At 37.8% G+C, this 21,883-nt stretch overlaps 1 protein-coding gene across 1 annotated transcript; it reads right to left on the bottom strand.

Annotated features, from left to right (window-relative positions):
* Positions 1–1,151: 1,151 nt before the first annotated feature.
* LOC131241365 (uncharacterized) lies at positions 1,152–1,965 on the bottom strand. The gene is made up of 2 exons (XM_058240183.1): positions 1,469–1,965; positions 1,152–1,359 (listed from the first exon to the last, which is right to left on the bottom strand). The coding sequence occupies exons 1-2, from the start codon at positions 1,741–1,743 to the stop codon at positions 1,152–1,154; spliced, it is 483 nt and encodes a 160-aa protein (XP_058096166.1). The 5' UTR covers positions 1,744–1,965.
* Positions 1,966–21,883: the final 19,918 nt, after the last annotated feature.

The following is a 21,883-nucleotide window of genomic DNA, read 5'->3' on the forward strand; positions in this document are numbered from 1 at the left end:
CCTGCACCTTGTTTAAGTATGGTTGTGGCCGCACCTTGTTTAAGTGGGGAGCCTACACTATTGTTTGGCCCATTGACGGTGCCAATAAAAGACATATGTCACGGTGGGGCCCACCGAGCACCGACTACTAGAGATCTCATGTTGGGAGAGTTGGTGTTACCTGCAAAACACCTTAGTCGGTGTTACTCTCACTGTGGGCCCCACCTTGATAATGTGTTATATATCCACGCCTTCTATTCATTTCTACAACCCATTTTAATTAGTGATCTAAAAAATTAAGCATTAAGCATATCTAAGTCTCAGGTGGACCACACTACAGGAAACAGTGATGATTGAATGTCAACCATTAAAAAATTCCTAAAACCTACTATAAGCAAATCTATAATGTTTATTTACCATCAAACCTATTGACCAGGTCAAGAAGAGCTGGATGAAGGGAAAAAATATCAATTGATTCAAAAAATAACATTTGTAGCTTAAAAAAGACTTGTAATGGTCATTCACCACATTTTCCAATGGTGTGGTCCACCGGACATTTGGATATGCTAAATTTTAAAAATAACCTCTCAAAATGAACTTAAAAAACGGATGAGAGGTGAGGATATACACAATGTATACACCATATTAATCCATGTGGACCCTCATACTTTGAAGTTAATAACACCCACTGATGGGTTACTGGATGCTTTAAGGCATGTTTGAAAAAAATAATAATAAATAATAATAATAATAATAAGCCGATCCAAATCTTAGGTGTATCTCACCACTGGAAGGAATAGTGGTAATTGAATACCCATCATTAAAAGTTTCTTGAGGGCCACTCTAATATTCATTTGTTATCGAACCTGATGATAAGGTCACGGAAGCATTGATGAAAGGACCACGCAAATATGTGATCCACGGGGAGCTTTAATGCGAGCTTATATATAGGTATTCCTGCAATAAGATTTCAATTGCGACAAGTACTACCTATAAGGGCTAACAGACTAAAAAGCTTGGGACAAAGCCCTTCAACATCATGAATGACTATTATTTTTTCATTCAAATAATCATCAACTACTCTTGTGTTTCATATGCATGGTTTTTTATAGTCATAGTTACATAATATTCAAGTAAATGGGTAAATTAAAAAATTGCTATTGATTACATTATTAAAATAGTGGTGTGTCATGACCTAACGTCTCCACCTCATCATTTAATGTTTCTTCATGCATATCAGCCTCGTCATCCGATGGTTCTTCTTGCATATCAACCTCGTCATCCGATGGTTCTTCACGCATATCAACCTCGTCATATGATGGTTCTTCACGCATATCAACTTCATTCATTGATGGTTCTTGGCACGTGGGAGATCTTATTCTGCAAGTAAGTCATTTTAAAGAATAAATAAAATAAGGATATAATAATTTAACAAACAAAATTAAAGAATCAATCAAATATAAATAAATAAAACGAATTAAGCACTTACAGTTTTTTCCATATTGGACAATTACGTTTGTCATGGCCAGGACCCCACTTCCTACATCCATTGCATCTTCTTTTATCTTTCTTACGAGCAACCTTTTCCCTTTCAGAAATTAATCTTTTTTCACTTCCTTTAGTTTTAGCATGCACCGGGTCTTTAATGATTACTTTAGTAATTTTCTTTATTTGTTTCTTATTTTTAAGCACCAATGTCTCACCAGCAACCAACTTTTGATCTTGAACTCGTTTGAGAATATCTTGTAGCCCTTCTTTACACATATGATATGTCTCTTTAAAATTAGCGCTTTCTTTAACAAGATTTCTAGAAATGTCTAACAAATTGTTATATTGAAGAGCATACGATTCATGTTTCTCTCTATTTAACTCCACATCACTCGCATCATAAACAAAATCCAGTTTAGCATCTCTTGTCCATCTTTTCAAAATATAGTGGTTTGGCAAATTGGGTATCCGAGATTGTCGTAGTACACATAATATGTGCCTACACGGTATGCCCTCAAATTCAAATTTCAAGCAACTACATTTTACTTATTTAGATTCCATCTCGAATTCAACTAGCCGTTCGGGAGATGTTCCTTCACACACTCCAACATTGTAAATGCAAAGGCCTTCCATCTTTGGCTATAACGTATTTTTTATTCTACAAAAAAAAAAAGTTTTGATATAGTTTATCGTGAACTTGTATAAAAGTTAGTAAATGAACACAACTCATAACAAAAATCAATATTTCTATTTCAGATTTAAGAAAAAATTAAACGGTCCAAAGTCAACAATAACAAGACAATTATAAATTATCAATTTCCAGATTAATATGCCCAGTTAGGAACTCGGGATGTCTAGTTAACAAATTTTTTACTACCACATACGCAAATCAAAAGCTTGAAACAAAAGGGAGGATGTAGAAAATCTGGAAGCCGATTGAAAGCAAGGAAAAACATGAATCACGAAGAAGCAAATGAGAAAGTGACATTTTTTTATTTTTATAATGAAGAAGTGAAATGGTCTACCAATCTAACAGGTAAAAGAAATCCAAGGAATCAATAGTTCCTAAAAAGGCGAAGGGCATGCAAATCCTAGTAATGGGTAGGTACTAACAATCAACTCAAGAAGTGCAAATTTTGTTAGGAGCTGCAGGGAATTGATGCATCCAGTTTTCACAGCATCATCAGATTTGCCCAAATGATCCCGTAAGCTGATCTATTGAAAAATAAAAATAAAAAATCAGGCCATTGGCTGGCATATCAAGCCCATCAATGAGTCACAAACAGAGTGCTACAAGTTCCAAATGTCTATAACTGATATTTAGACATTTCAACCCTTGACCATAAAGGGTACAATCATGAAGGAAGATTAGGATCATCCAATGGTTTAAATGCATACTTCTTAGTGTTTCAACCAAGATGATGATGGAGACAGAGTAACAGGATTCATGTTGCTGACCCAATAAGTTGGGTAAGGGTTTGATAATGATGATGGTGGTGGTGGTGATGAGTATTCGGGTAAGGGTTTGATAATGATGATAGTGGTGGTGGTGATGAGTATTTAAACCAAGATCAATGATAAAGATGGATTGTGGGATCAACAAGCTCAAATTGCTGACCTGAATAAATCCATATATGCAGTTGGATGGTCTACATGTCCACACAAGACTATTTAATCACTTATCCATGTTTCTGGAGTCATTAGTTGTTGATTATTTGTATTATTATTATGAATTTCTAGGTTAGGTGTCAATTAAAGACATGCTTAGAGTCTTTGTTAGTCGTTTCATTTCCTTTTCGTATTTATAGTCTAGGTATCAACCTCCTAAGGCCCTGTTTGATAGATGCTAAAAATGAGTTCATCTCATTGTATTTAACAGTTATGCATTAGAGATATTTATCTCTAATACATAATTAGTATTAACATGAAGACATTGTGAATTAGAGATAAAGATCTCTAGCACAAAATTATTGTTAACAATAATGAAATGATCTCACTTTTAGGCGTTCACAAAATAAGGCCAAAAGGTTTAAGATTTATTCTAGACCTAAAATATCAGTCCAGATTCATTGTATCTGTCATGCAAATGAGTTCTATAAGAAAACCTTTAGACCATATACATGTTAATGGAAGTGATAAATTCGAATAAAATAATAATAATAATAATAATAATAATAATAATAATGTTAATGAAAATATTCACTTGGAGAAGGAGAAACCCTAAAAAATCCACTTCTTTCAATTATATTTGTGTAAAAACCTATTCTTTTTCTTCATTCTCATCCACCTACATGATTTATTTTTGGATTTTAGTTAGTAGTACCAATAATCCCATCTATTTCTACCATCATAAACAGAATTCCTTCAAACCAATCAACAAGTCCTTACCGTAACATGTGTTTTGGAGAATCCTCTGCCCCGTGGATTGGGAGTTGCAGTAATACGTATTTACCTCATTTATTATCAAACTATCCTCTTTTCAAGCATGAAAAAATAAATTTTTATTTGATTTTTTTATTGGTGAAAAAAATAATTTTTATTAGTATCATCTATAGGTAAAATGCTTCCTCTCATTTGTTTGCAATTGCAAGCTTTCACCCTTGTGCCACTTGTCCTAAAATGCTCCCCATCCAAAGAGATTGTCTCCTATTTATTCAAATTTTCTATACCCATCAGAAATAATTTTACCCTTAAACCCACATCCTCCATTGCATTCTCAGAAATTTACAAACCATTCTTACATAATAAACAAAATAAAAAAGCTAGTAATCCCTTCATCAGTTTCACAGGCGCATATATCAAGAAGATTCAGAAAGCATGAAGTGTTTACAGAGTAGGACCTTATTTCCAGGGTAGACCTTCTCCTTGTTCCAATCAGGCCTATTTTACAGATCAATAGCAACCAATTTTATTTTATCATGCAATCCCTACTCACTCAAAAAAAAAAAAAAAAAAAAGTGCCAATAAATCTTATTGAGAAATGAATGATATAATTACAAAGACATTCAGAATGATAGAGCAGGAAATCACACAAAGATGGAAAAAAAAAAAAAAAAACTAATTACTTTTAGCAATCCATGTGCGTTGTGCATATGGGCATGTATAAGATACATACAACCTTCACAAAACAGAATGAGGAGAAAACACAAATTGTCAATAATGGAAATGCCAAAAAAAAAAAAAGATCATTCTAACCGGTGTGTTGCACTTCAGTTCAACACAGACCACAATAACCCATCATCCAGACCGTTTAACAGGTGGTCCCACAGTGGAGAGACCAGGACCGGGAAAGAACCTCCTGCAACTTTCTAAACAGAGAGAGAGAGAGAGAGAGAGGCATAATTAGTCTTGAAACGTCAATTCCAACAGTCTGGCGACGTTACCAAAAATAGGAGATGCTTCCTCACATGGTAAGTTAGGTGGGGTCCACCATGATGTTTAGGGAAGATCCACCACGTTCATTGGTTTTGAAAGATCATTTTAGACGATGGGCCAAAAAATTATATAAATCCAGAGCTTAAGTATGCCGTAGGTTAGTAAAACATGTTTAGGTAAATTCTTACCATTAAAACTTCCCTGGTCCACCATAATGTTTATATCCCATCCATATCGTTCATAAAGCCATTCCTACTAAGATAAACTTAAATTACAATTATTCGCCTAAACGAAAACTGTTGTGGCCCTTAGATCTTTTTAACGGTGGGCGTCACTCTCCCCACTGTTTTGTGTGGTGGGGTCCTCTCAAGCTTTGGATCTGATTCATTTTTTGGATCATGTCCTAATATGATCTCTCCAAATGGATGGACGGTGTAGATACAAAACATACATCATGGCATGGCCCACAAAACTGAGAGACGTCACTTCATTAGAAGCCCGCCAGACCCCAAAAAAAATGCCGCATGAGTCCTCCTTCAGGGAGACTCTCTCTTCTCATGTACGTTGAATCCCAGCCAATGAGATGAATCTGATGGTCCATATGGAAGCTCTCATTTAAGCTCCATACGGCCTTGTGTGCAGGATACTGGGAATATATATATACACACACACACACTATTATTTAAGTGGATTCATGTATATCAATTAAGATCTCCTTATGATTCTTTGTAAATCTTTGCCTCTTTTGTTAAAGAATAAAAGTGTTTGATCCAGGAGTGAGTTACGTGAACCCCACCTAAAACAAAGGGTTGTAAACGCTTTAACTTTTCAAATTAAAGCAATAAAATGACTTTCATTCTCCAATTTTCACATCCCGTAATTTGAGAGGGTCCCATTATTTTGATGTCCTAACCCAAAAATCAAGTCCATCCATTAATCAGAGATTCAGGTGTGCCACACTTTAGCATGGGTTGAAAATTAGCAAAAAGATTTTTTAAGCTGTCCAAACAATACCATAATCCACTTTAAAAGTGGAATTACTTGAATTTTTGGTGAAGAATATCTAGATATCAGAGCATATGATGGACTGCTTGTATATTGGGCCAATCTGCCACATTAGCACATGTGGTGGCATGTATATGTTATGCCTTTTGTGTGCGTATGCACTTATAAGCTTCTATATTTCCTAATCTTCAACATTTTCATGTACTCCTAAGTTTTGGAATGACCTGTCTTTTAGGGCGTCTATTCTGATGAAGTTTGAAAATATTGACACTGAATTTCTCATTGTTGTCTAGGAAGAATATATTTTTTACAATTGTTTAAATGGAAATATATAGAATCTATTTTAGGAAGAAAAGCTAAAAATAAGCCTAGCTATCACAGAAAATTTGACTCGTGATTAGCCTAGCTGTCACGGAAAATTTCTAGCTGTTACACGTAAATGTGCAGCCTAATAATCAGGCTAAGATTGATCTTGTGCTTTGAGGAGTCCTCCGTTATAACAGATGTTCAGCCTAATAATCAGGCTAAGATTGATCTTGTGCTTGATTTGAGGAATTCTCCGTTATACGCCCCCGCAAGATGGAGCTGCCATCGGCTAAGTCAATCTTGTTTTTAAGAGATCTGTGCGGTGTCGTGACAATGGTTTTATCAGTAAATCCGCGAGCTAATCTTGAGTGTTGACGTGATGAACATCGAGAATGCCACGTTGAACCAAATCATGAACAAAATGTAGATCAATCCGAATATGCTTCATCCGAGAATGCTGCACTAGATTAAAACTGAGGCGAGTTGCACTCAAATTATCACATAACAGTTTCGGTGAATCTTTCATTGGTAACCCGAGTTCTGTGAATAGTGATAGCAGCCACACAGTTTCTGAGGCTGCATTTGCAAGGAATCTATATTCAGCTTTGGTCAACGATCTTACTACAGTTCTTTATTTTTTTGAACTCCAAGATATGGGGTTTGATCCAAGAAAGCATATGTATGCAGATGTGGATGTACGATCATCAAAATTGCCCGCCCAATCAGCATCAGAGTATGTTGTGAAAGCAATACTTGAATTTTTTTTGATGTGGATGCCATGAAAGATTATTTGCTTCAAGTAGAGGAGTCTCTTTGCAGCTGCCCAATGAGTTAGTGTACTGTGAGAGTTTATTCATGGAGAAACAAATGTCCGGACGGGTGAGAGACAAATATTGAAGACCGTCAATGACACTTTGAAACTCGGTACTATCAAAAGATGTTATACCATTAACCAACTTTAAAGCCGTGCTTGTGGATAGCAGAGTAGAAACTTCCTTATCACCTGTCATGTTGGTTTTAGAGAGAAGGTCTCGAATATATTTGTGTTGTGAGAGGAAGAGACCTTATGTAGTAGAAATGACTTTCATACCCAAGAAAAAGTGAAGGTAGGGTTGTGATCGGGGTATGGGTATTTTCAGTGTTTGAGATCGAGTTCTCGTGGGAAGAAGGCTCGTTTGATACTATGATGAAGTTTGAAAATATTGACATTGAATTTCTTATTGCTGTCTTAGAAGAATATATTTTTTACAATTGTTTGAATGGAAATATATAGAATCTATTCTAGGAAGGAAAGCTAAAAATAAGCCTAACTGTTACAAAACTTTGACTCGTGATTAGCTTAGCTATCACAGAAAATTTCTAGCTGTTACACGCAGGTGTGCAGCCTAATAATTAGGCTAAGATTGATCTTGTGCTTGATTTGAGGAGTCCTCCATTATAACAGATGTTCAGCCTAATAATCAAGCTAAGATTGATCTTATGCTTGATTTGAGGAGTTCTCCATTATATACTCATCTTGGTAGGATGCATCTTTTGAATGAATTTGATAGCATATACAAAACATGGTGGGCCCCACATAATTTGTTTGTTTTTTTAATGGTGGGCATCCCGATGCCAACTGTGCCCTGTGGTGTGGCTAACCTGGGTTCTGTATCTGCCTGATTTCTTTTGCACACACGAAAAGATGAGAACTGAGGGATGAAATGTTGAATGGACATCACCCTCACATCTGAGCCCAACATCATATTGTAATTTAACCTACAAAGCTTGTAAACAATTGTTTTATACATTAGAAAGAAAAGGATCCGATTAATGTTTCCTCCTCGGCAAAAGGCAAACGAGTGCAAATTAAAAATAATAATAATGATAATAATAATACAAAATGCATAAAAAAAAAACCTTCTTGACATTTTAGAAAGTTTTGAATTTTATACGAATTAGTTAGATTATACAAATAACTTTAAGATGAGAAAGCAAAAGGAGATATTTTAATGGATGTTTGAAAAATCAAAGTCCAAATCCTCCGACATCCTTACTGTATCAAGTGATGCCAAAACTGAAATCCTCACTAGTCTCCCATAATCCATGCTGCCAAATGACCCTTATGGTTAGGAAGAGCCAGAAGAATGAGAATTCAATAGATGCATCTCTTGGACCTTCTGATAGATAGCATACACCATAAAAAACACACTTATCAAGTGATCATAGCTATTGCTTTTCTCAAACTTAATATTAACCATATTAACTGATTTTCTTCACCACCAACTCCACTACTGAGATGACTATATATGATCATGCAATCTAACTGCCTCCCACTAAATGGACAAACCAAATTGATACATACCTGTCACATGCACTAAACATGGGCTGATCCAATTTTTAATGCATAATAACTCAAAAGATTACATTGAGAAGCTGAGAATAACTATTTCATGTATCTGAGGAAATTGGACCACTCAATATTTTATTTTAAACCATCCATTTGATAGCCATCAGTTCAAAGGCTAAGATTGCTTGATCACTGTGATTTTCAGTATATGTTGCATCCGTGATATGCCATGTAATTTGGGTGGTCTGGATATCATGAGTGTTATGCGAGGGGCGTGAACTTTCACATGCAATGGTTTCCTTGGCACCGACGTATCTTTTGTGTAGACGTTTTCTGCTGTGAACGGGGAAACCCATAAAAACATGTCAGATTGAAATATTTCAGCCCTTTGATGATTTAACGCTTTCCTTTTGGATATGTACCTATCTTAAAGATTTTGGCGGCAGCGACCATCATCTGCGTATATCATAAGATCAACGGTTCAGATCATTTGTGGCACCGTATTCTATCAAAACCAGGACAATGGCCCATAATAAGCAAGAAACCCAACATGATCTAACAATATAGTAAAAGAACAAAATCAATTACTTCAGTGTAGAGGAAAAAATGAAGGCAGATATCCTAACTTTATGAATCACGTCTACCTTTTACATCCATATAAGTTTGTGGGCCCGCTTCTTACTCATACCTATAGAAAAGCTTGTGGGCCCCATTTTTTTTTCCTCTTTAACTCTAAGAAGGAAGCGGATTGCGTACTGAGTAAACTCTGTGGGGTCCACCATGATGTATATATTTTATCCACTCCTTCCATCCATTTTACCAGATAATTTTATCACTTGACCCAAAAAACGAAGCATATCCAAATCTTAAATGGACCACACCACGGGTAACAGTATGAATTGAACGTCTACATTTGAAAATTTTTTGAGGGCGACTAAAGTTTTGGATCAAGCTTATATTTGTATTTTCCCTTCATCCATGTCTTTGTGATCTTTTGAACAGGTTGGATGACAAATAAACATCACTTTGGGGCCTAGAAAGGTTTCAACGGTGGAAATCATTATTCCCAATGTTTCCTGTGGTACGGTCCACTTGAGCTTTATATATGCTTCAATTTTGGTCTCAACCGCTTAAATGAGCTGGAAAAACAGATGAACGGTGTGGATTAACCACATACATTCACTGTAGGCCCAACAGAGTTTACTCGGTACGCAATCCGATTTCCTGTGGGGACACACCTCCTTCTCTTACAATACCTCCGGAACATCTATTAGGGCCACTTCTTTTTTCTTACATGTCGAAAGCTTGTCGGTCCAGCTTTACCTGTAGACGTGTTTGTGGGCCCCACTCCTTATACTTTTGTGTGGGTCCCATTGAACGATTGTGGGCCCACTTCTTTCTCTTATATTAGGTAATTCTTGTGGGGCCCTCTCCTTCCACGTACCCCTGGGGCTCTCATTGATTCCTATTTACTTCTAGGAATATTGATTGTGGACCCACTTCCTTCTCTTTACGTATAGAAATCTTGGGCCAGACTTACCTATAGAAGTGCTACTGGGCCCCAATCCTATTAGGCCTCTAAAAAGGCTCATAGATCCTACTGCCTCTAGAAAAATCGTGGGCCCCACTTCCCACTAAAAAAGCTCCTGGATCCCATTGCCTATAGAAAACTTGTGGGCCGCCCCTCTCCTTCCTCGTATCGTTGTGGGTTCCATTGCTTCCGCTTTAACTCTAGGAATGATTGTGCAGCCCACCTCCGCTTTACATCTAGACTATCATCTGGTCAAATCATGGCCTCAATGGTCCATATTGAATGGTGAAGATCTAAGCTTTTTATGCTACTGAGGCCACCCATGGATCCGGGCCGATTTGCATATAGATCATCATAGGTTAAAAAAAGAAAAAGAGAAAAAAAAAAAGATTCAATGACCAGAGAGCAATAAAAAGATGATGATGCATAGCTCTCTTTTGATGAACACGACCATGATTGAGAGAGTTTATATCCTCTGTAGTCCCTCGACCCAACACCCCCCGGGCTTTTCTCCGATGAGGAGGATGCATTCCAATGCATGGCTCAGGTTGGCCACACCAGTTTGTACGGTGCAAAATCATGCCCAAAACCTATAAATTCACATGACTTCATGATACAACAAAGCTAGTAATATTGTAGGACCATAAAGAAGGCTTAAATCATCGAGATGAAATCAATGCATATTGCCCAATACATACCGGTATCGTCCATAAATAATATGGTTGGATTGACCTGAAATAGTCCGATACAGGGTGATATTGGACAATACGACCTAGTATTGGTGGTGAACTATATGATATACAAAATCCAATTTTAAAATTTCGTGCATATAATACACCAAAATTAATTAATTAATTATATATCCATTGTTTGACTCATGCAATCATCAGATGGTCTAACTCCAGATGCTTTGTGGGTAGCCCAGGGGAAAGTTTCCCTGAACATTCATAAAACATTCATAAAGACTGAACATTTTGCTTGTACAAGGCTGCTAGTCAAGTTGTAAACAAGGCTTTTTATTTTCATTTTAGGCTCTCTCTCTCTCTCTATCTCTCTTATTCAAGAGCTTTTCTTGTGAAGAAGAAAATGATCTCTCTCATTTAAGGGCTTTTCTTGTGAAGAAGATAGTGATCTTCTTACTTTCTCTACACACGCTATATAATTAATAGATGACATTTAGGTAATTTTTTCTTTGCAAACCACTCTATCATCTAGTGCACAACCACTCTATCATCATGTGCACTAGATGTGCCATAGGGCCCATGCCTACCTGTGTATGCATGAATAAATAATAAATTTTCATTGAAGTGATAGAAACACATGAAATCTTGCACAATTTTGTACAAGTGGGTCCAATCGGGTTAGCCATTAGGAATTTTCTCATGGGTTGGGCCTGGTCATCTTATCTTAGATCATAAGTCAGGCTACAGTCTGGATTCTAATTTGGTAAAGAACTTTGACTCAAGTGGCCCATTACCACTGCTTTCCCTGTGTCCACACCAGGACACGGGGAATTGGAAAAGGTAACGTGCTGAAAAGTTGCTTTTTGCAAGTTACTTTGTAAATAAATTTTTTAAAGAGAAAAGCTCTTTGATACTTGTTGGGAAAAAATATCCATTCTTCACCACACACAACAATATAAAAATCAAAAGAAAATAGAAAAAAAGATGCAAATCTTAATAAAGATTTGCGTGGTACTCTTTTAATATGTATAAAGATTTTATGTCATTTTATTATGCTCGAAAGTAAAAAATAAAGAAACAACTCTCAATACAATAATAACTCTCTCGTGATGGAATATATATTACTCCAAACGAATTAGAGTTTCTATAAAAACGCTATGTAAAATTTTGAAATTGCCCTCTAGGATGGCACTATGCCCCTAGATCCCCAAGAATGAGAGTGCTAAGCTTGACCAACAACAATGCCAATGAGATAAATAATATATATCTGATGATTGTGCTCCACAAAGCCTAACAATACTCGGACCTTTGATATCCACTATTCTTATAGTCAGATAATAAAATAAGTATAGTTTTTGTTATCGTACATCTAAAATGATATAGTTAATTTGGACAGTTTAATTTGAAATATTTTTATGTCATTACGCAAGTACTTAGTCATTTATATGTGCATCCATCATGCTAAATATCAAAAAAATTTCCATTCACGAATAAATATTTTGCAAGGCATGTTTTGAAAAGTCTCCATCTCTTTAAAGTTGATAAAGACTGTAGTGTATATGAGTGGTCCATAGTTTAATTCGTGGTTATCATTCCTTGTAAACTTTACACGTACCTGAAAGAACAGTATCTAAAAAGTATCAATAAGAAAACGATGTTTTGAAACCATTGCTTGAAAAGTTAATTTTTAGCACCTACTTTATAAAATCATTTTCTAAAGTTTTGAAAATGATTTGCAACAAAATATTCTTAAAATATTTTTAGCTTTCAAAATATCCGGAAACAACAAATAGACCACTTGCCTATCTTTCTAGGTCATTCATCCATCTTCCAATCCAACTAGATTTATCCATTCTGCTAGATCTATAATTGTGCTCCAATGTGATGGATGGGATTTCTAGGAATTTCATTGGCCAATTTGGAAGGTGGGATTAAGTGGTATGGAATTGTTGAGATGTGGAGTCACATCTGGGAGCCGCTCGACCAGTCGAGTGTCCTACTCGACCGATCAAGTGGCCCACTCGACCAGTCGTGTATTAACTCGACTTAAAGTCTAGCGAGCATCGGTTTTTTTGGTTCCATGGTACTCGATTGGTCGAGGCCCATGTTCGACCAGTTGAAGGTCCACTTGACTGGTCGAGCAGCCTGCTCGACCAGTCGAGGTTACGCAGATTCATTTCTGAATTTAATGCGGACTGCGGATTTTTGAATCGATTTTCGCAGAAGTGCGAAAAGAAAGTTGCCTAAACAATAAATAGGTGTCCTTAAGGCTTTTCTATGATATAAGAAATAATTCTAAGGTATGGGCAAAGGGTTTTCTCTGTTCTTCTAAGGGAGAGGTTAGTATATTGCCTTGTAATCTTCATTTTTCTTTATAGTAGAAGTTTGCATCCGTGGTTTTTTTACCCCTGTTGAGGTTTTTTCACGTATATCTTATCTTCTGGTTTGTTTGGAATGCTTTGATTCGTTTTCTAGTTTATATTTCTTTTTGTTTATTGATTGTAGGTGAGACCGGAGATTGGATTTCAGTTTACTGCGTTATTGGCATGCTGCACAACAGAAATTGCATTTAGTCCAATGTAAATTTCATCATGCATGAGTATCGTCCCATTAGAAGAAACAATGAGATTTTTTATGGAATTCAAAATCCATTACATCTATGAGCCCCATCTTGATACATGTGTTTTATCTACACCTTTCGGTCATTCACGCCCCTTATGTGTGACACTCAAGTTATGTATATAGGTGAAGTCATCATTTGTGAAATTTAATCCGTTGATTACAATTTCATGGTCCACCAAATGTTGTTTCACTTGGTAAAATATTTTTCTCAAAGAAAAATTTGATCCCAAACATAGTACTGGATTGTCAAAATTCCATGACATTTCTAGACATAATACGGGCATTAATTCTAGCTAATGCAATTCAATACCACCTAACACAGTTCCAAACAGATCCATTATTTTCACCAAAGCATGAAAGCCGGAATCTTTCCAAAAATGGATTCCTATTCAAACAGTGCATAACTGCCTGGATAAGCTCACACCAACCACACCCAGATCTATAGCTCAAGTGGTAGACTGAGTGAAAGATACCTGGTTTCAACACTGAGGTCTTGCATTGATTCTCTAGAGGGGGTGGCTGACAGTGAAGTGTGAACTTACAGCGGGTGTACTGACAAGCTAACATAAATAAATAAATAAAATTTTTATTTTAAAAAAAAGCTCACATCAACCTGTCAATTTAGGATCTAATTGGGGTTTTTATTTTCCTTGGGAGGTTTCGGGAAGGAATTAGAAGGTAATAATTTCGAGTCATACAGGAGAAAAGGTTCTCAAGCCCTGACGGCTCTAATCCAACTAAAATATCACGCAAGATTAATTAAATGAATAGGAGGCAAAAAAAAAAAATAGATGGAGCATCTGGTGAGTCGGGACTCATCATGCATGCGTATCTTTTCACTCGTGTGACCCATATAGGACGTCTGAGCTATTCAAAAATTGGGGTCCACGGAGATCATGATTGGCGAAAAATACATGTCAAATCAGACTTTTGGCCATCTGTATTTTTGATAGTGTGACCCATTTGATGAGTAGCTTGATTTTTTACATAGGGCATTTTCATGGTGAGGCTGCTCACCTGCAGATGGCACAGAGAAACACGTGTCACACATATCTTCATATGAGAAGTTATGTGCCAAAAACTAATAAATTATATATACTAATAAGATAAGCTTACATGCATGTTGAATCGGGATCATTTGATTATTTTGTTGACTATTCACTCCTTTTTAAATATTTGACATGTTTGATAATAAGACATTTTTTTTTTCCTCTAACGTGTTGACAATATACTCCATCTAATGAATGGATCCGATCTCTGATACATGAGTTATACAGCTCAAATCATTAATAGATGCATACCATCTAAAGTTTACTCTAGGTTGGTACGTCTCCCTTACCAAATATCATAGTTGCATGGCATTCTTATTACATTTGCTGACTTGGGATAAAAGATTTCATATGGAGTAGATCCACTTCGTCCAGCATGTGTGCCACCTTGTGTGTGGATAGGTGAGAAAAAATCAGGCCGAATCAATGCTCGAGTGTCGTACACCATGGAAAAAGTTTGGAGGGTGAGTTTTCCACTTATACTATTTCCAATGGTGTAGTCTACCTAAATCACAAATGACACTAATTTTTAGGTCCTTGGTTTAACATGGTGTTACACACATGATGATCGGGGTGGATTTAACATTAACAGAAGGGTAAATGATGTAGAGTGGGTCACGAACAGTTTCATGGCAAAGATGGATCAAAAAAGGCCCGGTCGACGACAGAAGTGATCCGGACCGTCGGCCCTTAGATCGGGCATATCTCACAATCTAAAATTAGTTATCAGGCATAAAATATATGATTTTGGGATAGAACGAGCTACTTTAGCCAACCAACCCCGCCACACTAGGTTGCACAAGCCGGATTTGCGAAATACCCCTGAATCGATGGTCATTTCCTTATTTTAATTCCATTTTTACTATAAATGGTAAGTTTTTTATTATAACTCTTCATCATTGTGCTTTAGGAGTTGCGCGCAATGTGAAAAGAGCTTGGAAAAATTAAGAGAACAGCTTGGTGAAGCCAAATAGGACACTTACTATTTTTGGCCGAAAACCTTTCGCACTAGTAGACACCGCGACTGTCTATAAATAGTAAATCTACTATTTAAAGTAAGTTGCAAATTTTAAGAGTTTTAGTTATAGTTTGCGTCTGATTTCTCTCCTATTGCTCGGTATCTCTATTTAAAGGATTGTGAACTCATTTATTTCATTCATTAATCAATTTCGAATTTTATAGAATTTATTTTATATTTTGCTTGCTTTCTTTCTCGTGGATTCAAGAAGCCACTATGAGAAGTCGAGAGAAGTTCCATGGATTTGGAACAGTTATCCTCTTGAGGGACCTCATCACGTTCATCCTTGCGTCAATAAGGCCCACCATCGATATTTGACTGGCCCACGATAATGTGTATGTAAGATTATAGTGTGATTTTGGCGAGTCACACTAATGGAAACAGTTGGGAAAGACATCCACCCTTAATTATACAGTGCCCACCGTGATGAATATTTGAAATACCAAAATATCTTGGATTCGGTGATTCAAGTGAGTCACACTAAGGGAAGCATTTTGGAATGTGAAAATTTTCCTATACAGTTTTCAACTGTACTGTCCACCTGAAGTGTGTATGGAGATGGAGTTTTAGCCTTCTTAATGCGGGGTGACACGCCTGATGGTGGGAGTAGATTTCACATTAACACTACAATGGGGCCAGCTGTGAATATCTTCCAAACTTAAGTGAAAAAGGACTTTTGATGTGTGGATGACTGAATCAAGCCCCACAAGATAAGCCATAAAAACCATAGGTCCCAAGTCTACCATGTTGTCCTACAAGTTATGATCTACCTCGCCAACAACTTCCATTTAGTTAAGTGAATGAGACATCCAACCCTTCCAATAGGCAAAAAAAAAAAAAAAAAGTTCCATCTACTCATCAAGTGGTTCACATCATAGAAAAAATTTCTAGCCATTAATAAATAGAAAAATATAAGTGTGGTCCATTCAAGGAGGATGTGACTGATTTTTGCCTAAGGCATTAATCTTCATCGTGGGGCTAACCCATTAGATGGATTGGATGTCTGATGCATATGAAAAGTTGGGAGTTACGCACAGGGTGCTTTGTAACTTATGGTCCAACTAGTTGGATCTCTTAGAGAGAGAGAGAGAGAGAGAGAGAGAGAGAATCTCCACCTATGATGATCCCATCATGATATAAATGGTTTGGAATGTAGATCATTGAAACAAACACGATCCGGACCCAATGAGTGTCTTTAACCAAGATATGGACAGTGGCTGGGAACGCCCGTCAGCATCTTTAAACCATCCAGTCTTCAGTACAATGGTCATGATTAGACTGGGCCAATGAACGATTAGCTGGGCCATCCATCTTTTGATAAATAATCACTATGAGTTACATTTGATAGAATTTGATTAATTCTATTTTATGTCATTAAGATGGATAAGTCAACAAATAATTCTCTTTCTTTATCATTAATTGAACCCATGATTCAAGCCAGGGCCCCACCCTTAGCCAACTCTAGGAGCCCAAGCCCTAACCCTACAGCTTCGGGCTGCCCAGCCCATTGCCACCCATAATATCAGTGCCGATAGGAATGTGGCCATTGATTTTAAAACCCAAGAATTGGACCTGAGCCAGCACAATGTAAAAATAAAATGACCTGAACACGGACTAAGGCAAAGTCTCAACAGAAAAATAGATTATTTATAAAATAAATAAATAGATAAATAAAAATACCAATGACGGTCCACCACTGGGAGCCGGATTGGCTACTCCCCCTGACACCAGCCAATGGCTGGTGGTCGGTGCTTTGTGGGCCCCACAATGATGTATGTGTTTCATCCAGGCCGTCCATCTATTTTTATAGATCATTTTATGTTATGAAAAAGAAAATGAGTATATCGAAATCTCAAGTGGACCACATTACAGGAAACAGTGTTGAATGAATGGTGACCATTAAAAACGTTTTGGGGGCCACAAAAGTTTTGGATCAAGCTGAAATTTATTTTTTCTCTTCATCTGGGTCTTTATGACCCAATCAACAGATTGGATGTCAAATAAACAGTACAGTGGGCCTTAGGAGGATTTTAATGGTGGATATCCAATCATTATTGTTTTCCTGTGGTGTGGTCCACCTGAGATTGATAACCCTATCATTTTTTTCACAAATTTATAAAATGATCTGTAAAAATGGATGAAAGGAATGGATGAAACATATACATAATAGTGGGGCTCACAGAGCACCGACCACCAGACACGGGGCTGGTGTCAGGGGGAGTAGCCAATCCGTCTCCCCACCACTGTAGCCGTACATAAAAATAGATTTCAGCATCAAACAAAAAATCATTTTCAAAAAGAAAAATCACTTTTGTGATAGTGAAGGTGACACTAAAGATACGTGTCCTTTACTCTCCAATGACGTAAAGATCGATTCCACACTAACAAAATTCCAACGGACCATCGCAAACCTATACGGCCCACCCAATTATAGGGTGGCCCACATATTCGTGCAGATGATGAGATCTCCAAGAATCTAGAAAGTTGTCGGCACTGGGGCATTAGATTCGGTTGGCTTTATGACGTAGAGTGCACTCAGATCCTCTCTACATATAGCCCATGCAAGTGTGTGGTTTTGTATAGCAGTTGGGTGAACTTCCAGCTTCCTTTCAAAGCTCCTGCTCCACACTGTTGGAGACTTTGAAGTTTGGAAGCTGGCTTAAGGTTGAAACTGGGCCCCACTGGACCAGGCTCAAATCTTGTCCAGCAGATGCTCCTAAATGCTCATGGGTTAGTCCCAGATAGGGCAGTTAGTCGGGGTTGGGTGGCCTGTCAGGGTTTCTGGCTGGCTATATGAATAATCATCATATAGCCTAGGTTCAGGTTAGTTTGTTTTGGCCCATCATGGACCCAAGCCAGGCTCAGGCCTATGTTTTACTTTGCAGGGTATTGGCAGGCCAAGGTCTGTCAAAACCAGGCCCACAATGTAAAACCTAGGACCAGGTCCAGGCCGGCCCTATGGCGGGCCAAAACAAACAGGCCTGACCCAGATGATAATGCATGAACCGAGCCTGATTGTCTTGAGCCTGAGCCCGGCCACCCACTTCTGTGCAAGATCTGAGCTGTTCATTGGATATGCCCACATTATGAATGATATTGACCAAAATGCCCTTTTCAGCTAGGCTCAGGCGAGTTGATGGGCTCTTATGCAAAGCCTAAGCACTGGCATGAAAGCCCGATGGGCCAACCACTGACCATTGACAACCCTAGGGGTAGTATTTGGGCTTTCATCTGCTTAGTTTCCTGATAAGTAGATATGGCCCATCCTTAAGTAAAACAGATGGGCATAAGAAAATGGATAGTGGGCCCGACCCAGTTTCAACCTTGTGTAAACCCATGGAGGTGTTGAGAGGTCAGTGGCAATTTTTCTGTGTATATATTGATTGGGCAAGCTTCCGACCTCCCTCGAAAGGCTCCGAATGTCCTCGGCTAATGTCCATGTGGAGTTTCGGAGCCTGTCTAGGGGGGTCAAGAGCTTACTCCTCATGATTCTTGGTGGGCCAGGCTTTGAGTGGTGGACAGAGTTTGTTTTGGCACTTTTTTTGAACTTGGGACCGCCCTGTTCAAAGTTTGGATTTTTCTGGGTCGGGGTTTGCCTATTGGCCCATTAGCAGCCTTGAATCTCGGTCTCTATGGCCAGAACAAGAGTATCCGAGTCGACTGGAGCGTTGTGGTCCTTCTCTGTCTCAGGATGTTATAAACCGTTGGATGGGATCCACAACAAAGCTGTGTGAATTAAGTTTAACCTACGATGCAAAATGTGGGGTCCACTAGTATTTGCATAACATTCAATCCATCCATCATTTGCACTCCACACACACATACACCCTCCTCATCTTCTCTGTTCTATGCCAATCCAAAACTCAGGTGGGCCGCGGTTTACAAAACGGATGGACGGCTAAAAAAAATCTCAGCTTAGTTTTTCTAAGCCATATTCTTTGTACTAACATTGTGGGCGGCATGTGATGACTGATGAGTTGGTCAACCTCATTTTTTGGGCCATATCATATCCATAGTTGGACCCACCTGATGGACAGTTTTGTTCGGATTATACTTTTATTTTAATGTTTGTGTTATAAACCATATCCGATGTTTCATTATTTGGACGATACGTATTTGAAGGGCATGGACATTGAGACATTGGATATGGATTTTAACACCAGAGTACTCAAAAGCATGGAGTGTTAGATTTAGTTAATATGCTAATCATTTTAACCTTTCATAGCTCAAAATTATTTTTTCCTGAGTGCTTCTCAATATCATAATTAGTATTTCTTATTGAGATTAATCCTTCAGATTCAAGCCTACGCCCTAACGTTAGCTCCGATATCACTTGTTAGGGGATCGCGGAAGCACATAGATATGAGTTTAGAATAGCAATCCAATAACACCAAACAAATACAAAGAGAGCATTGGGATTTTAATGTAGAAAAATCATTTTAGGAAAAAAACCACGGCACAAATCAACAAATGATCACTATGAAAGCAGAAATTACAAAAAGTGAAACTTACCCGATTCGAAGCACATCAAATTCCAGGTGGAGAGAAGAAAATGGGAAGTGTTGAGATGTGGAACTTCTATGGGCCATTATGACATATATATATAAATATATATATATATATATGGAAAAGGTACTATGCGCTCGACCTCACGAGTCGGACTCATGAGGTCGAGCTATGTGGGCCCCACTGTGATGCGTTTCGAACATCTACCCCATCAGTCAGATGCACCATTCCATCATGGGCCTAGGTCTCAAAAATCAAGTCAATCCGTGACTTGTGTGGGCCACACCACATACAGAAGTGGGGAGGGGCCATGCACCATTAAAACATTCATAATCATTTTTGGGCCCACCGAGATGTGGTTTGCAAATCTAGCCCATCCATTATGTGTGTCCCACTTGGATGAGGGTTCGGACCAAGTTTCAGTAGAACTCAGGTAGGCCCCACCAAGTGCTTTTATATATTTTAGACATGTCTTCACATGATTTTAGATGGTATGGCCCACCTAAGTTCCATATACGGCTAATTTTTAGGATATCCAATAATTTAAAGGGGACTCATCAAATGCATGGTGTTGATGTTCGACACATATCATGGTGGGGCCCACATAGCTCGACCTCATCGAACCATTTCCCATATATATATATATATATATATATATGAAGAATAAAATTTAAGTATTAAGTGATGTGACCTAAAGGAATTTGGATATCAGTTAATGGTATCGAACTAATCCTATAGATAGCATCAAAAATGGCATCGAACTAATCCTATAGATAGCATCAAAAAAGTGCCCAGTTATTCCAATAACTGACTAAAGAAAATTCAAAAAAATTAGATCAAGAATTGTTTGATGCCATCGAAGGTAACATCAAACAGGCTATCGATAGCATCAACAAATTCTGTATCTGATGCGATTTAAGACATCAAATACAACAATGATCCTTTATCATAAGGAAGAGCGGGAAGAACGAGAATTCAATAGATGCATCTCCCGGACCTCATGATAGATTACCTATACCATGAAAAACACACTTATCGAATGATCATGGCTGTTGCTTTTCTCGAACTTAATATTAACGTTAATTGATTTTCTTCACCACCAAGTCCACTACTGAGATGATTATATATGATCATGCGATCTAACTGCCATCTATATTAGGGCCCACTAAATGGACAAACCAAATTGATACATGCCTTTCACATGTACTAAACATGGGCTGATCCAATTTTTAATCTAATAATTCAAAATTTATATTGCCTTTCACATGTACTAAACATGGGCTGATCCAATTTTTAATCTAATAATTCAAAATTTATATTGAGAAGCTAAGACTAACTATTTCATGTATCCGAGGAAATTGGACCACTCAATATTTTACTTTAAACCATCCATTGGATAGCCATCAATTCAAAGGCTAAGATTGTTTGATCACTGTGATTTTCAGTATATGCTACATCCATGCCATGACATGCAATTTGGGTGGTCTGGATATCATGCATGAGTGGTATGCGAGGAGCGTGAACTTTTTATTGTTATTTTTTAAAACACACGCACACACCCCCTGGTGGGATTTCACCACCTATAGATACCCAAACCCTTGACCGGGTGTTGAAACTCCTGAGAGTCCACCACCCGAGCAAGAGTAAGGATCCAAGTGGCGTGAACTTTCACAAGCAATGGTATCCTTGGAATCGACGTATCTTTTGTATAGACGTTTTCTACTGTGAATAGGGAAACTCATGAAAACATGTCAGATTGAAGTATTTCAGCCCTCCAATGACTTAACGCTTTCCTTTTGGATATGTACCTATCAAGAAGATTTTGGCGGCAGCGGTTCAGATCATTTGTAGCACCGCATTTGATATATAGCGGGTCACGGACACTTTCACGTCCAAAATGGAGCAAAGAAGCCATGATGGAAGGCGGAAGTCATCGAGACTCAGACCTTAAAACTTGCATATCTCGCAGACCAGAATGAGTTACTCGGCGTA

Source organism: Magnolia sinica, chromosome 3 (assembly GCF_029962835.1).
Source record: "Magnolia sinica isolate HGM2019 chromosome 3, MsV1, whole genome shotgun sequence".
Lineage (NCBI taxonomy): Eukaryota > Viridiplantae > Streptophyta > Magnoliopsida > Magnoliales > Magnoliaceae > Magnolia > Magnolia sinica.

Coding starts and splice junctions, on each gene's coding strand:
- LOC131241365 (XM_058240183.1), bottom strand. CDS start 1,743: ATGTGTAAAGAAGGGCTACAAGATATTCTCAAACGAGTTCAAGATCAA. Junction 1,360..1,468: donor TGTCCAATATGGAAAAAACT/GTAAGTGCTTAA, acceptor ACTTACTTGCAG/AATAAGATCTCCCACGTGCC.